The sequence below is a fragment of the Aplidium turbinatum genome, chromosome 3 (assembly GCF_918807975.1).
Source record: "Aplidium turbinatum chromosome 3, kaAplTurb1.1, whole genome shotgun sequence".
In the NCBI taxonomy this organism is placed as follows: domain Eukaryota; kingdom Metazoa; phylum Chordata; class Ascidiacea; order Aplousobranchia; family Polyclinidae; genus Aplidium; species Aplidium turbinatum.
The window spans coordinates 14,732,854-14,749,724 of NC_137474.1; the positions used below are offsets into that span (position 1 = coordinate 14,732,854).

The 16,871-nt window shown below is 37.3% G+C and overlaps 1 protein-coding gene across 2 annotated transcripts; it reads right to left on the minus strand.

Moving 5' to 3' along the window:
- Positions 1 to 254: 254 nt before the first annotated feature.
- LOC145767095 (sulfite oxidase-like) lies at positions 255 to 15,410 on the minus strand. 2 transcript variants are annotated; one of them, XM_082578850.1, is made up of 14 exons: positions 15,138 to 15,410; positions 14,664 to 14,728; positions 11,412 to 11,480; positions 10,467 to 10,584; positions 10,211 to 10,331; positions 9,562 to 9,692; positions 8,851 to 9,038; positions 7,590 to 7,784; positions 6,977 to 7,165; positions 5,728 to 5,914; positions 4,555 to 4,710; positions 3,166 to 3,285; positions 2,438 to 2,508; positions 255 to 2,010 (listed from the first exon to the last, which is right to left on the minus strand). In XM_082578850.1, the coding sequence occupies exons 1-14, from the start codon at positions 15,147 to 15,149 to the stop codon at positions 1,959 to 1,961; spliced, it is 1,674 nt and encodes a 557-aa protein (XP_082434976.1). In that variant the 5' UTR covers positions 15,150 to 15,410; the 3' UTR covers positions 255 to 1,958. The 2 variants fall into 2 exon arrangements, with proteins under 2 accessions (XP_082434976.1, XP_082434975.1); XM_082578849.1 differs by having other exon boundaries at positions 8,851 to 9,041.
- Between the last annotated feature and the right edge of the window lie 1,461 nt (positions 15,411 to 16,871).

Sequence of the window (16,871 nt, forward strand, 5' to 3'; positions counted from 1 at the left end):
CCACAATTAACCATTGCCAATGTGATCGATGTGAAAACAGTTAGTTTCCTGAAGGAGCAACTAAATTTGAAACAGATTTTAGTTTTCCATCAGATGGTTAATACACTGATGGCTGTCTGGATAACTGCTTATGGTCTTTCGCTGCATCTTGATTGTGTTACATTGCGCAACATAATGTCCTAAGAGTTTCGTACTCTCTTATATGGCGCTGTCGAAGCAATTAAATTTGCCACGTTTGTTCAGCACGTATCGTATATGTTTTCGAAAGAATCTTTATCGTGCAAATTCAAGCTTTAGAATCCATCAAACTTTCGAAGTCTTGTGAAGCCATCCAAAAAAAAGCACATTAGGTATTTTAAATCACACAAAATACTAATAACATAATAATCATGCACAAAAATCGATATCTGATGCAATTTGTGAGCTCAGAGCACGAAACCAAAAATGGCTTTCTTTCATCACCGTTATTTCAAATGAGTTCAACTCAAAAACCGCATTGGAGCACATTATGAGCATCATGCACAAAAACGCATCATGCACAAAAATCGATACCTGATGCAATTTGTGAGCTCAGAGCACGAAACCAAAAATGGCTTTCTTTCATCACCGTTATTTCAAATGAGTTCAACTCAAAAACCGCATTGGAGCACATTTAAGACTATACGGCGTATATGCAATAAGTACAGTAGAATATACAATAGCACACCAATCATTGAGTTAACATGAACATTGAAAAGTTGCTACTTCAATAAAATTTACACAATTACACAGCAATACTTTCATTTCAGGAACATAGGAAAAAAATTTGCATCAAGAAACATGTTTAACTGGCTAGCAAAATTCGTTCTGTTTAGATTGAATCAACATCTATAGACGTCAAAACAATGTCAAAAAGAGATTTACTATCCGAGAAGGGGGATTTGGCGATGCATAAAATACAATATCTCACTATTTACATAATCGTGTTGTGATAGTCATCTTCATCTACTTGCTAGTCAAAACTAGTAGCTATATTTTATAACAACCAATGAATTAACCCTCAACCCACACCCGGCAGCATACCAAGTTATTCGTTTCACATTTTACTACTGTGTGTGTGTCTAATATACTATAAAGGCTAAGCAAACTTATCGACAGCCATCAAATTCTTTTCAGATATGAGAAATAGTGAGCGCATCAAACGGCTATAAAACTATGTCCGCCAGAAATGTTACTCATACCAAAACGCACTAAAAGCTTCATTCTCTCTTGAGTCAGCTCTATCATAATTAAGCCAACAATTAGTCCTCATCTTCAAAACCATTTTACACCGGGCTGTTTCGGTGATCACCTTGCCAGTACAGCACCTTTTCAAAACTTCAATGGAATGAAACAAAATACAGGTTTAAAGCACGAAATAGACTTACCTAAACAGCAATTCAGTCGATTTTTTCATCGTCATTAGACGCTCAGTAATGTAAAAAGCGACTGATTTGCTATCTGGAAATGATAAAGTCAACAGTTATTGGTAATGCAAAAAGTTAAACAAAGCATGAAAGAAAATGTGCAGAAATTATCCAACATTGACATAAAGCTGAACAAGGTTTGATGTGCTTCATTAACAAAAAAGTGATTGATTGGACTCATGTGAAATAGACTGGAGGGACATAGTGCAAGCTGAAGGGATTTTTAGAAGCAGAAAGCCACCACAAGTTACCATTTTTACATCGTTTTAACATTGCCAGAAACAATGCAAAAAGCAGAGTTTTGCTGATTCGATTTAACATTAAAACAAGTACAAATCTTGATTATTCATTCATTCACTGGTGCTAATTCGGTAGCTTCAGCATGTTATTAAACAATACTATTGCATTCGATTAAATACTGAAAAGCTAAACATTCAAGAACTTTTGCACCAAAAGCGTAAGAACGAAACCAAGAAACAAACTGAAGGCCGATGATGTTTGATGTTTCGCCAATCAGTCGTCCTCATCCTTCGCAACCTGCACCGAGACTCTGTGCCAGGCGTTTCTGCAAGTCACCACCAAATATTGCATTGAAAAATTTCAGATTGAAAATTTAAGCTGTTGTTGTTTGGTTAACTATTTGGAAACTGGCAGCGTGCAAACTTTCAGTCTTGATTTTCAATTGTTTATTTTTTAATCCAATTTTGATACAGGTGATTTTTTTAACCATAGACAAATAAAACCTAACAACCAGACGGCATTTAACATAAAAACATGAAAATAAACTAAAAATTACAAACGTTTTCGGCCATACTCATGAGTATGTTTATTTTTTTGACAAAAAAAATTGTTTTCAACTAACATGAATGAAAATCAAAACTTCAATGCTCAACCTGAAGCTTCGAGAATATCCTTGAGATACAAAATCTGTTAGTTTCGAAGTTTTCAGAAACGTGATATGCAACAAATGCGCTTAAAAAGAGATCACTCACGTCAAAAAGCCACGAAGGTTCCATATGGGTGCAATAGACTCTGGCTGGCAGTTGTATGCGGAGTCAATGGCCTGTACAAAAGCAACCAGGTCAGAACTAGCCGTCAAGAATGTTACTATTGTTAGGATAACGTCTTACCCCGAAAAGGCTATGTTTGCATTGCCGCAAATATTTCATATTGCATTTACGTCATTTTTGTTTTTGACATGTAAAGGGTAAATTTTTATATGTTACTTTTTATATGCTAGTCAAGCCAGCCTAAAGGTTGCAAGACAGCAACAAACAGTTTTTCAGGCTAGAGTTTACGATAAAACACGGTTAAGTTGTCGTTACCATTTGTGCACATGAGTACGCGCATGCGTAAAGACGTCAATAGAAACATTTTTTTACGAAACTGGCTATATTTATTATTTATACCGCTGTAAATTGAAATGTTTACTCAAAACCTCGCCCCATCTCAACAATAACTTTTCGAAAAGATTGAGTGGAGTGCCCTTTTTTTTGTTATAGCTAAATGAACTCATCAAACTTCGGTCTGAAAAAATGTGCCTTGAGTACTCAACTTAGGCCTTAAATTCTGAAGCAAAGCAACAAATGATATAAGACCTTTAAAATTATATCAGAGGTCTTACAATACCCCGTTGTATCAGAAAATCAGGGTTAAAGTTGAATTTGAAATTTACAAATAAAGACTTCGTGATAACATAGTTTAAAACTGGACAGCTTACTTTGCAAACTATTTCCTGTTCCTTTCCTTCTTCGACAGGAACTTCAACTGACCACAAGGTCCAGGCCCAATTTTGAGAAGAATCATCAACGCCATATTGGTCGTGCACAAGATCGGCTTCCTTGAAGAAGATTTGGAGAAGGGTTAGATTCCAGATGGCCCCGGTTGTGGGAGGAACGCCCTCCATGCATTGCAAGGTTTCGGAAGACTATTTTAAAATCTTCATCTAATCAAAAATTTTAATTCTGAACATATTTAATCATTTAGCCTTCTGCTTTTGTAGTGGTAGACGTGTTATGAAGTTTATTGTCTGTAAATGTCAAGTTACAAATATTCACTTTCATCCGTTCAAAGTGCCCAGCGCACGCAAACTGCCTGCTTGAAGCGAATGATTGATTCATATCAATAAAAGCGCATCGCTCTTATTTACAAAAACATAGCATTTCTCTTAAGGGAACACTCCTGATGGAATATCAATTTCAGCACCGTCCTTAATAAATTGGTCGAAAAATGTGCTTAACTTGTAGAAAATCTTATATATCTTTGGTATAAAAATTGTAATTAAAATATGGCACTTAAATAGATGAAAAACGTTTATGTGAAAAAGTGTCAAAGAAATGCAAAAGTTTTTCCATTTTTTTAAAATTTTTACTAGCGGTAAAAAATTGAATAAGTTTTAAGGGAGAACTTATATCAGTCCTAACTTTTTGCTGGCATTGTCGCCATCTCTTACCCATATAATGAGAGATTTTCTTCCACAGGTGTAGCCTACATTTAAAAATAAATTTTGAATTATGTACTAGAAAAACTTCGTATATTTGCAACTGTTTTTTAATTTTAAGTGAAACTACATAGAAATAGCAAAAATCCTCTGATAAATCACTTTTCTCAGTATATATTGATTATGCCTGCAAAATTTCATACCATTCTGACCAGAAAAAAATGAGTAGTTGAAACGTCTTGAAACATCAAAAACTGACTTTCGAAGAAAACAGCATTTGAAAAACACCCATTAAAACACAAGATACATTTACTCACAATTATCACTGTAAGGTTTGACACACAAACACATGGAATAGAGTCAAAATTTTACCATATTCAGAATCCTGATGAAAGTTATGCTTTTTAGACACAAAACACATTTTTTGATAAAATAAAAAATGTTTTCATCAGGAGTGTCCCCTTTTAAAGCGTCGCCAGTTTCAGCCACTTACGATTCTTCAAGAGTAATGCATTTTCCCATTAATATTATTTAGGCTGACGAATTGATGCTGTTTTCACAGCAGTGCACTCTCACTTTCACCTAACTTTAGAGAAGCATTCACTATTGACACAAGAAACCAAATTCATTCTCAAGTCAAAATCAGTCAACCAAAACGAGCGTAAAAACCTTCCACGTCTTTCCACCATCAGAAGAAACGTCAACTCTGATGATGCCACGACCTCCCCCGCTCCATGCGTAACCTTTGACCTCTACCATTCCATCTTCAGCATCGACGGTGGAGCTAGCTTTCGGGAAAGAAATAGCGGACATGACCGGCATCTCCTGAAAAGGAAAAAGTTGAGTAGCATGGAGCGGCATGTACAGCTACTGCATTATTTATGGTCAGTAGAGGAATGGATGATACTTCAAAAAGTTTATTATTTTTCTGTGAATACATTGCGATCTATATACGTCATTGCGTTGTTTGAAAGTTAAAAACTTCAACTGTCCCTGAATTTGTGATGAGCTTGAAGCAAAACACCAAAAAAAATATTTCTTTCCCTTCCTGAGTTTCCTGTTATTTTATCGTTTGTGCGCCTCAAGGCATTGAAATAACGTAAAAAAAAGGGCATCTTTATCTGGCTGGATTATAAGTCCGAAAAATACCAAAAATACTAAAAGAAGTCCGAAAAATACTAAAAGCTGTCAAGCCAGGCTCAGCACAACCGGCAACAGCTCAGCTGCAAAAGATCAAAGTTTTATCACCTTGATGACTGGAATTGCATCAAAGATTTTCCAACCAGCAAACTTGCCTTTTTAGATTGTTTAAACGTCTGGTGGCGTTAAAACGATGAAAGAAAGAACTTTCATTAGCTAAGTCAACACTGTCCGTGCGTGCAAAATTGCCAGGAAATTAAACTTCGGCTTATTCCTATCTCAGACCAATATTTGCTCAACAAATCATGCGCTAAAAATAGCCATGTACCTACGATCAGCTGAAATTTCCGTTAATGTGTTGAAATCATCGAAATGAAATCAGTATCGATTTTCTAAGGTCGCCACTGCCAGGGTAGAAGTTATGGAAGCGGCAATGTTTTATCATGATTAAAACTAGAGAACTTCATTCATTCACATAGGTCGAATTGCCTGTCGCAAAGCAGCAAATCGCTGGTCAAATAATAAGACTAAGAGCTTTGGCTTCATTCTGTATGGGCGAAGGCTTTTTTTGTTTTTATGGGGTTTTTGAATTGTAAAAATGACGAAGCAGCTAGTAATGGGCTGTAAATACTGTAACACTCATGTTTCGAAACACCACACTGACATGCATGTTTAGAGTACAAGCTTTTCAAAACAACATACTTGAATTGCCTGGGCTTTGTCATAATCAGCAGTTTCGTAAGTTGCACTGGGCGAGAAGCCTTTGTAGTCCTTTCGCTGCCAATGAGATCGACTTTCTTCGTCACTAGCCACCACTTGGTGGAGCCATTTCACGTTTCTTGCGCCCACGTAACCAGGCACGATAGCACGCAGTGGGTAGCCGTGGTCCCTACAAGTATTTGATACAAAGTAAGGCAAACTCTATGATTAATTATATCATCCACGTCAACCATTTCTTATTATATCCGCGGTTGCAATTTGTCAAAAGCTTGCCATTTTTTTACAAATATTCACGACGTAAAACTGAATGCAAACAGATAACGCGATGCAAACACAAGAAATACTTGGAGGCGTAACTCCTGAAAGACTGAGGTCGCCGAGAACCATGATAACAAAAAAGGTATCCGAAGCAACAAAACACTAGAAAACACACTGTATCGTGTGTGCATATGGTTAGATTATGTTATTGGTAACGTGTTCATGATTTCATACAACATTGAAACACAATCCAAGGAGACAAGCTTTGCTGCGTCCATCAACTCCTATGGAACTAGCGGCGAATTGGAATTGAAATTAGGCTATAAGATTAGAAGGTGTTCAATTCCTTAGTTTTTACAAATAATATCAAAAGAACAGTGATAATAATTGTCGCCTCGTATTATTTTTAAAAACTCAATCATGCTATGTAGTTTGTACATCCGAATTACAACCACTCTGCTTAGTGCTTACGGCCACATCCTTAGCATTCAATGGTTCTGGTTTAAAAATGAGTTGACTTACAGTCAAGCACGAACACCCCAGTCAAGAAACCTGTCCTTTTTACATTGATTTAACGTTTGTAAACGTCGAATCAATGTTAGAAAGGACTGATTTTCTAACTTGGATATTGGAAGCTGCGTCACTTCCAAGAATAACCAGTAACAATTCAATTTATCGGAAACGGGGTATTCACGTGCAAAATAGTTAAAAGACTCGTCGAAGTCAAACAATAAGGTGAACTGCATTAGCCACCCTTATTGCGGGAACGGCGCAACACAACTAAAATAAATTTGTCTTTTTATATCGTCTGGTGATGTTGAAACGACGTGAAAAGACAGATTTTGCTGACTGGGGATGAATTTAACCCAGAACATATGATCAGTCTCTGACCATCACTCTTCAAATCAAATAAAAATCTAGTTTCAAGCTTAAAAATTCGACTTGAAATATCAATGCGTAAATGTCGACCAACCTGGGTATGTCAACACCGTTCATCTTGTATGCAATCACAACATCACCTTCCAAGCTCATGGCTTTACTTTTGGGGATGGAAGCTCCGTAACTTTCCTTGGTAATATCGTCGTCCTTGCCGTTGAATTGGATGTGTTTGAACGACTTGTCGTTTACGTTGAAACCAGCTTCGATTAATAGGTCGCGGAGCCTGTAATGCAAACAAAGCCCTTTCATACAAACTCCGATAAGCCCGAGACAAAACACATTTTTTTGCTAATAATAGAGCCAGCACAGAGTAAACAGAAAAACTCTACAGAAAAGCGCGTAATTTGAGAACGTGAAAAAACAAATTTGCTTCCAATAAGTCCAAAGGAATAAGCAATTGTTAGATTACAGACTTGAGGTTTTTTAATATCACATTTTTGTGTTTTCTTTTAGCAAATATATTCAGCATGCAATTCACTTCTTAAAACAGAACAAATAACAAAATCCCAATGTGGATTGTGGAATATACAACGCAGCTTTTTCAAACTCGCTTCACAGCTTTTTCGCCATACAGCGCATTAAAAAGTATTTATAAACTAAATACGACAGCAAAGCGCAATTTGAACACCCTGGCTAGAATCTCTCACCTGACTCCGGTCCATCGAGCGGTGCCAATGGCACAGGTGCCCCAGCTTAGGCCTTTCACAGCCCTGTACTTGGACATTTCTTCACGACGATTGCCGGCGCATTGGAGAGTTGTGGTGACAGTGACGGGTTTGTATTTAGTCTTGATGTCGTCTAATGACAGCGACAGTGTTTTTTCTCCCACCTTCACTTCTAGTCTGATAAAAAAGAAGAAATTCACTATCAAGTCGTGTCATAGGAGTGCTACGTTGCAGTACGGCAAAACGTGCACAGACTGAATAGTAGGTCACCCAAAATTGCGCAACTTCAACATTATGAGTTCCCCGAACACAATCTTTTGCTTCAACGCCAAGTAACATCGAAACAATGTAAAATCGACATGTCTGCCAAATTCGACAAACCAGCTTGGCAAAGTTAAACGTTACACATTTTGCGTGAAGAACTGAAAACCATTGCAGCATTTACATAAAGAGCGTTGCAGCAATTGACATTTCAGTTAAACTTAAAAGGAGAACGTTTACACAACTTTTACATATTAGCACAACACATGTGGAAAGAATAAAGAGTTAACCACCCAGATTAGCTTGTTTTTACATTGGTGCAGCGTTTGGAGTACGTTGAATCTATGCAAAAAACGCCTGCTTATTTGCTGAATGGGCAGTGCTGCCTCAGGCTCTAAGCCTCAACAGCGAAGCGCTTGTTTTTTTACCACTTTTACGTTTCACAAATTTGAAGCAAATCGCTTTCTTTTTTCCATGGAACGAAGTCGATCAGCCGTTGTAGCCAAAGCGAACATTGCAATTGGAAAATACTTTAATGTTGATATATAATGTGACTTTCTTCCTGTCAGTCAGCAAAAAGCTGAGCACCCACCAGCTTCGCAAGCATTAGCATTGTGTGTCCCTCATTATGGAAATAGGTCACGACGGTAGCCATGAAGACTATGCAACAATATATGCTATGTCACATATTGAACGCTGCGCAAGCGAGCAACAAAAGTAACGGAGTGACAGCGTTTGTGCACTAACGCACACGTTATTTTAAGTATAGACAACAGAGGCAGGTAATCAATGGAGTGACAGGAAGTTTAAATATAATTCTAGTCACGATTTCTGCTGGTGTATCTATGCAAAGCATGTCACAGTTGGTCACATTGTCAAATGTTATTAGTTAGTCTGATAACAGACTATTCGTTAGTCCGATAACTGCTAAAGGGTCAGTGAAGTATTGAAACGCTGGCAATCTCGTGAGAAACACACAAACCTGAACGTTTTTGGGTCGACTTTAGGAACGGGAAGATGATTTCTGACGTAAAACAACTCATTCGGAGTGATGAATGAATCAGTGATCACTTCCAAAGGCGGCTCAGCATTGAATGGCTTGCTTGAATTGATACGAAGGACTGGAAGTCGCTTTGGCTCATCCGCAAACGGGTCGTTTAAATCGACTGGCTTCTGTTAGAAATACAAAATAAACTTAAAGTTTTGAACTTTTTCGGGGCAGAAAACTGTAATACACATCACCCACCTAGAACATGTTTTTAAAAACCGTACTTTTCTGAACAGTTTCAAGAACAGCAGATATTGAGTGGAAAAAGTTCAACAACAATCGAAAGTACACATCACAGTGTCTCTGTATTTAGCTGCTCTAGCAACACTGTAATGTAAATCCTAATCATTAAACAGTGGTGGCAACAAAGATACAGCTCCCAAGCAAGTTCTTCACTAAACATCAGCTAAAGTCAATATTTGTTTTCAGACAAAAAGCAACAAAAGGAACAGAGCACTTCAAAGATAGTGCGGTGAATTCAATCTTTAATAGCAAATTATGCAAATTATGTGAAACCTGCTCACTGCTCAGTGCTCACCAAAGATACCGGTACTCAATAGTATTTAACAAGCAAACTAAACAGCAAGCCAAAACTTAGCAATAAGTAACTAGCGTGAAGAATACGTTGCCAATCTGCAGTCCCACCTGATCTTCAGCGAGCAGCTTGCCGATTTTATATTGCTCCAACATTTCGAGCACCTCAGGAGTTTGATGAACAGCATACATGTGCCAAAAGGGATCGATGGGTCCGCCGGCGCCCAGCAATATTTTGTCCCCTTAAAAATCAATAATGATTTTGAGTTTTGACACATGCTATCACAGCCCATTATTTTGTTCGGTACGGTAGCTTTAGGCTCTATCCTTTAGAAGTCACCACTAAACATCTACAAACAATAAACCGTAACACTTTTGCAACTGCAAATTGTGTTGACTGTATTTGAATAAAAACTATAATATAAGTTTTTCGAATATCGTGCCATTCCAATTATTGTGCAAAACTTATTTTGCTGTGTAGAAAGCTAGGGTGATCTTCTTGACAGTCAGCACGAGGCTTAATTCGCTAGAACAGCGAGTCGTTCACCATCGCGACAAACATACATTTAGTTTGCTTCTAATATATTTATCTAATAATAAAACAATGAACTATAAAACATAATTTTTTTTTTAAACATTTGAAACAGTGTTTTTGCGCAATACATAAGCTACAACCTCACAAGTACGTGGATCACACATTTCTAATGCTGTGTCAAGCATACATTTCTTAATACTTCTCATACAATTCTATAACTCCTACCTCCAGGATGAGAATCAACAAATGAAGTGATGTCATATACGGAATCTTTATAGCTAACCCAAATCCCTGATTCTTTACTTGAATGCTTCGCTACTTCCATGGATGAATATACAGGTGAAGACTAAACAAATATATTTCAAATGTATCATATACCAGCATTTAATGTATATACACATATTGAATAAAGCCAATGAAGCTGTTCCAATGTGATCAGGTATGTAATCTGTATGTATCCCAGTTTTAAGGTGGCACATACCTTAGCTTGAGCAGAATTCTGAAGTAACACAGGAATGTGTTTTGACTTTTCATGTGTATAATTGTAAACCAGATAACCCACCAAAGAACCTGCAATTGTGCACCCAGCACAAGCCCATCTACACAACAATATAAACATTTTTGATGTACAATTGTACATTTTAACATCCAGATAATTTTAGCAATGTGTATAACTATAGACAGCCTCTGACAGCTGTGGCACAATGTTAAAAAATCTAAATTTTGTATTAACTTGAACTGCTGGGCTGAATCAAATGACATCATTGCATGACCTTGTCATTTTTTGAATATATATAAACACTCAAACTAAGATCTGTAAAATTACAGTAGTTATCATTAAAAGATCGTAATAACAAGCAAAGTTAAAATCAACTTTGTCAATAATGCAGCAGATGTAACTTAGTGCTAATCAAATTACTTAAGAAATTAGTATTGAGATTGCAATATTGCAATCCAATACCCTGTAAATGATTAATTATTATGCAGACTGCTTTAACGTTTCATAGTTGCAGGCCAAACCATGTGCAATCCTGACTTAGAACCCATTAGGCTTTTGAAACAAAATCCAAAACATCTCTCGGGGTGTGCATTGAGCAACACATTTAAGGATTGTTCCCCATTCAGCGACACCTAGTGGATGAAGTAACTCACAGGCAACATCCCTTGTATAAACAAAATGTTCACTCTGTCAAACTTGGTGACTGGGCCTGCAAGTCAGTAGCTCAAAACCCCTACAAGTATGTGAAACTGCAAGGTTTAACCTCTAAATAAGCTTTCTTAGACAAAGGGATAAAGATTCTATCAATTTCTCAAAACCAGTCAAATTGTGATACATTACTAGCTTATACATTTTATCCAACCAAACAACATTGCTTTCCATTCAACAATGAAAAGTCGTGAATAGGAAGTTTAGTAATTTTCTTACTTTGACTTGCTGCTCCAACCTTGCTGTGAATTAGTGTGTCCATTGCTTTCATGTTGTGATGATAAACTCCTGTACCAAACATATGCATTTTGTAAAAGCTACACATGATCTACCACATAGGTAAAATCAAATATGAACAAGGATATAAAAAACAATTTTACGATTTTTTGTACTTCTGCGGAAAACCATTCAGTCATCAGCTATAGAAAAATATTAACTCATTGAAATGTACTACATACAGTGATGTACGCGCATACAAAAAATATTGACGCCGTCAGCGCAAACGCAAACGTTCGAAAAACTATACGCCGCATGCGTCAACGCAACTTGTAAAAAAAGTTGGCGGCGTCAGCGTTAGCGCATACTCTAGCGCAAACTCATTTTGTTTGCTAGGTGCCAAACATTCACACGGTATAAACCACTCAAAACAACAACTTTTCAAGCCACTTCGCGATTTCTCGTTACAAGAAATTATATTTTTGGCCGGAAGGCACATCTGGCATTGAAAATATAAGTTTTTGCCTTTCGAAAAAAAGAGCTTAAAATACTTTTCCATGTAGGGCCATGGATTTGTATTATCATGCTCCATTTCACTTGGAGATTAGTATTACCGTAAGTTATTCCCTGAATACAATAGTGTAGTGTAAGAAACTGTGCCATATGCCCATGGGCGCCGATCCCTATAGGACAGTGGGGACATGTCCCCACCATCTTTTTACATGTCCCCACCATCTTTTTACATTATTTTTATAAGGTAAAAGGGAAATTATTAATCGAATATCACAATTTTATTAGTCAGACGTTTAAAATCTATTGAAAAGAGGGGACAACATTTTTGTTTTGTGCGAGGAAACCCCGACCTTAGTAGAAATGTTTTATTATGCGGAGTAATTTCTCATTCCACCAGCCAGCTCGTGTTCAACTGAACGGTCATTTTCAACTTTGCGACGTGTCAAAACTTGGTTACGATCTACCATAACACAGCAACAGCTAAATCATGCAATGGTCTGCTATGTGCACATCAAAGTTTTGAAGACGGCAAACCTCTCCAAGAACTTCGTTTTTAATTCAACGGAGGCTCGTTGTCGAGTGGTTGGACGTCTGCTGTCCAATGATGACACTGACAATTAAAATATATAGGCCTATACATCGCATTAGACTTGTACCTACTGTATTTGTTTGTTTGTCAGAACAGACCTTCGATCTTTCTAGCTCACTTCGCACGTCGCCCATTTCTACCTTTCCTAGTAAATGTCCCCACCAATTTTAGAGAGCGATCGGCGCCCATGCATATGCCTATCAAAAAAATTCTAGTATTATACTAACTGTCGCTCCTAGTAAGTTAATATACTAACTGTCGCTCCCTAAAAATCCATTATAAAAAACACTATTTTTAAAATGATTCCGTTTGAATAAGACTAATGTTGCTTTTAATGCCATAATTCTCTCAGTAAGCTCTATGCTTTTTTTTTATAAGATTTTTAAAAAGTCGGTTAATGGAAGACAAAACTGCCAGACACAAGCAAGTTTAGATTCTGAACTGCACAACTCTTTGTTATTAGCATTCAGGGATAGTTAGCATTACTAGTGTTATTAGCAGTAGGCTACTCAAAAGCCTCTCACAATTGGCCCCTGGATGCATGTTTTGCTAAACTGCTCATCAAGTTACAAAACATACATAATTACATACTTACACAACAAAATGTATAAATTGTCAAGTAAAAATTACCTTAGCTTGATAGCCTACTGTATGTAGGCCTACACATTACTACGCTACATAGCCTACAACAAGAATAACCGGCAAAGGCAAAGTAATGTACTACATATAACATACAGAGTACAACATCATGCAAGCAATCACGGGTCGGAGACCAAATATTTGAGTTTGTTTAGATGCATGGGCTGCACTGCTCATTGCCTGAGAAGTTTCTGATTTGCCCCAAAATGCAAGACTTAACTAATATAAATTAAAGTGCTCACAATTGCTTACAAACACCTTCAACACTGCTTGACTAAAAAAACTTCACACTACGAAGCCAAGTCATTGTTTACATTTTACATGGAGCGACATTACCAACCTACCTACTTGCTTGCTTACATTATATTCCTGTTCTGACCCGTAATTTATTAAGTAATTTCGCAGTAGGCCTAAGTTGTTTTAACTAATTCTTTCTTTTTTTTTGCAAGACTTCAGTCTCCACGTGGGACTCTAGCGTCAAAGGCAGTAGTGCGATATACAAACAAACTCCAGCTGACTGAACAATAGATGACACTGTGACACAACACTAGAACAATGGGCAATTGCAAGACGTCAACATTTCGCAGTTTGACAAAAAAAATTGCAAACAACAACTAAGACATTAAAAAGTATGCGTTGACGCTATGCGCTAAAAAACCGCGAAAACTTTACGGCGCATCCTCAAGCGCAAACTATCCAAAAAAATGTGGCCGCAAGCGTTAGCGCAAACAAAAAGTCTACGCCGCAAGTATGCGGCGTAGAATTTGCGGCGCATACGTACATCTCTGACTACATACCAGTATTCTATGTAATGTACTCAGTTGCGCCTCTATACAGCATTACGGCTGCATTGACACTGTCAGTAATGTAAAGCACTGAGGAGCAATGCATTCTGCGATGGATGCAATGCTATATATAAACAATTATTATGATTAGTATTCTGAGATAATTTGTGGTATGATAACTTGATTGATTGAATCTTTATCTTTGGACTGAGATAGCTTTTACGAGAGCTTAATTCTGGCAGTTTTGCATACCAGTAGGCTACTGGTAAAGGCTTTGAATCACTGACGCAGGCCCAGTCACCGAGATTGAAAGACTGAAGTTTCTGGTTGTTGAAGTGTTGTTGCCGAGAAATTATTTCATCCTTTCAACGCCACTGAATGGAGAGCAGTCCTTATCGTGCATTGCTCAAGCACACACCGCGAGAGTCTAACCAGCACTACTTGATCTCAAAGTTTCTTCGCTTACGCAGTCACATGTTAACCAACTGAGCAATCGGAGCTTAAGGATAAACCTAAAATGATTGACAAAATGCAGAAGGCCTACTGAATACCGTATGATGTATTGAGAAATTAAGATACACAATTACAAAAGATAAAAGTTTGCAATTTTTTTTTTTTGTATAAAGTATTTTATATAAATGCCTGTTTCACATTTGTTGTGAATTTCAAAACATTGGAACTGTTTTCAACAAAAAGAAAGTACTTAGTCTTTAATGTTAAAAATCTAACCTTGAAACTCTTGCAGCTGACACTCTGTGACACAAAAGATTTGTTTTTTGCAAATGATGTAAAATCTGCAATACAATACTGTATTATCAAAAAAATGCCACAATCTATTGAATATTGTGCTGGATTTGTTGTAAATCTAGCTGATATAAGCCAATAGTTGCCTTGAATGACTAATAGACTCAACAACTTAATATTTGTAGGCAGAGCAAATAGTGTGAAGTGCTCAGTCCACAAGCTTGCAAACAAAGAGAAATAGAGCAAAACCTTTCATTTCAAAATAGTCATCTTATGCAATTGAATGTAGACATACAATACCTAAGCCACTAGCAGTAGCCTAACTATGCAATTTGAAACTGAAAATATCAAAACATGGAAGCATGGCCATAAGCCTTTTAAATATATACACTTGCCTCATACCAAATATACTATATTAGCCTGGCATTACTAATACAAAAGATAAGAAATATAACTTACTCGAAAAGCCATATTGCACCTTCAACATAAAGATGACTGCCTATAAACAATGCTTACACCAGCAGATGCACAATTCTGGTGAAGGAAAGCAGTTAACAAGTTCTTTCAGCTGCTGACAATTTTATGCGCACTGCACTGTTAGAACAAGCGTAGCCTATGCTGGAATGCTGACCCCTTTTTTTACACTTTCCAGCTTCACTTCCACAAGCTCTATTTCTGTGCAGTTTGAAACAAAAAGTAGCCTAGCTTCGGATAAAACTGAAGCCTGCAATGTTCATTCAACTATCTGCGCTAGTGGATTTGAGATTTGACACTTCCACAACGTATTTTACCTCTTCTCCTGGGTAGCTTGTGAAGAGAAAAAAGTGAAAATCCTAATCCAATAGTGCAAGGGCGCCACTGTGCAGATATGAAATACAAGCCAGCAGCCAGGTCACGGGCTACAAATCTTGTCACGTTTTTGTTTTGAGTTTTTGTCAATTACCGTACTAAAGATACGCTGGAGCAAGCCGGGACAAGCAAAGTCTACACAAAATTTATCTCTTTTTTTTCCCTAAAAATATTACATATGTCTTGCTGAGTCTCTTATACATATAGCATCACTTTTTTTTAAATGCTTTTGATGACTCACAAAGCGAAAGTTCAGGAAACTTGTCACCTTTTGGATTTTTTTCTTTTTGTGTTAAAAAGTTTAATCGCCCTTGCACTTGTAAGTGGTAATTGTAGGACTATTTTTCCAAAAAATAAAGTTTTTTTTTCTATTTTGCTTCTAGGTTTGGTGGCTGTGCAATTTTAAGATAGTGGTAACACTGTTTTATCAATGTATATTTTAAACTTTTGGGTTTTGCCATCTTTCCCTTTTGTTGGTGTCAACGTCGTATGTTTACTTTGCCGTTTTGTACATGTTTGCACCAGCAGCAAAAAATAAATTGAATTGACATCGAAAATCTAAAGCTGAAAAGCACATTTTCAGATGTAGGTCCGGTTGCGTCGTTTAATGTTTTAGCACAGCATATCACTTTCAGACAACCGTATTTTGTCATTATTCGCAGCACATTTTTATTGTCAGCCTACACTGGTGCATGTTTTTTGCGATTGCTATCTGCACAATGAAGAGGATTAGCAGTAGCCTGCATGATAAAAAATGAAATACCTGTCTGATATATGACAAATGACATTGTTGTACAGAAAGAATATATACTAGGCTAAGCAAAGCTGCCTGCAACCAAGTACTGTACTTGCATTTAGCTTGTCAGTGCTTATTGTGGGCGATTAGCCACTCAGTCAGGCAGCTGAAAATAAGTTTCTATCATAATGCATTTGTTGGATTGATTTTATATATTTTAGTGAAGGATTTTCGAATCGCAGCCTACGGCTACACGATGTATTGTATACCTAAATACGTCAGTGACCTGAGCACCAGAAAGTGTTGCAAGCTTCAGCGGGGTACTTGGGCATAGCCTACAGTAGCCGAGTGGTGAGAACGTCTGTGCGACGTTCGAAAGGATGTGGGTTCGACACCGCCCAGAGCACGTGGCTGGGTCTCGGCGAAGGCACTTAATGGCAAGCCAAAACAAGCGGAGTAGCTGACTCGAAGACTATATGTCACTTCGCTACTTCCCGTCGTCTGTTGTATCGCATATGTGATGCTGATCGAGGTGTAGCTACTGTATGTTATCACAATGGGCGCAAATAAAAAGACGATTATTATTATTATTATTACACTGACCAGCA

What these genes read in the sequence shown, in the direction of transcription:
- LOC145767095 (XM_082578849.1), bottom strand. An exon ending in AACGGTGTTGACATACCCAG is followed by an intron (nt 5,915 to 6,976) that starts GTTGGTCGACAT and finishes AAATACTTGTAG; the next exon opens with GGACCACGGCTACCCACTGC. An exon ending in AACAGGAAATAGTTTGCAAA is followed by an intron (nt 2,509 to 3,165) that starts GTAAGCTGTCCA and finishes GCTTTTGTACAG; the next exon opens with GCCATTGACTCCGCATACAA.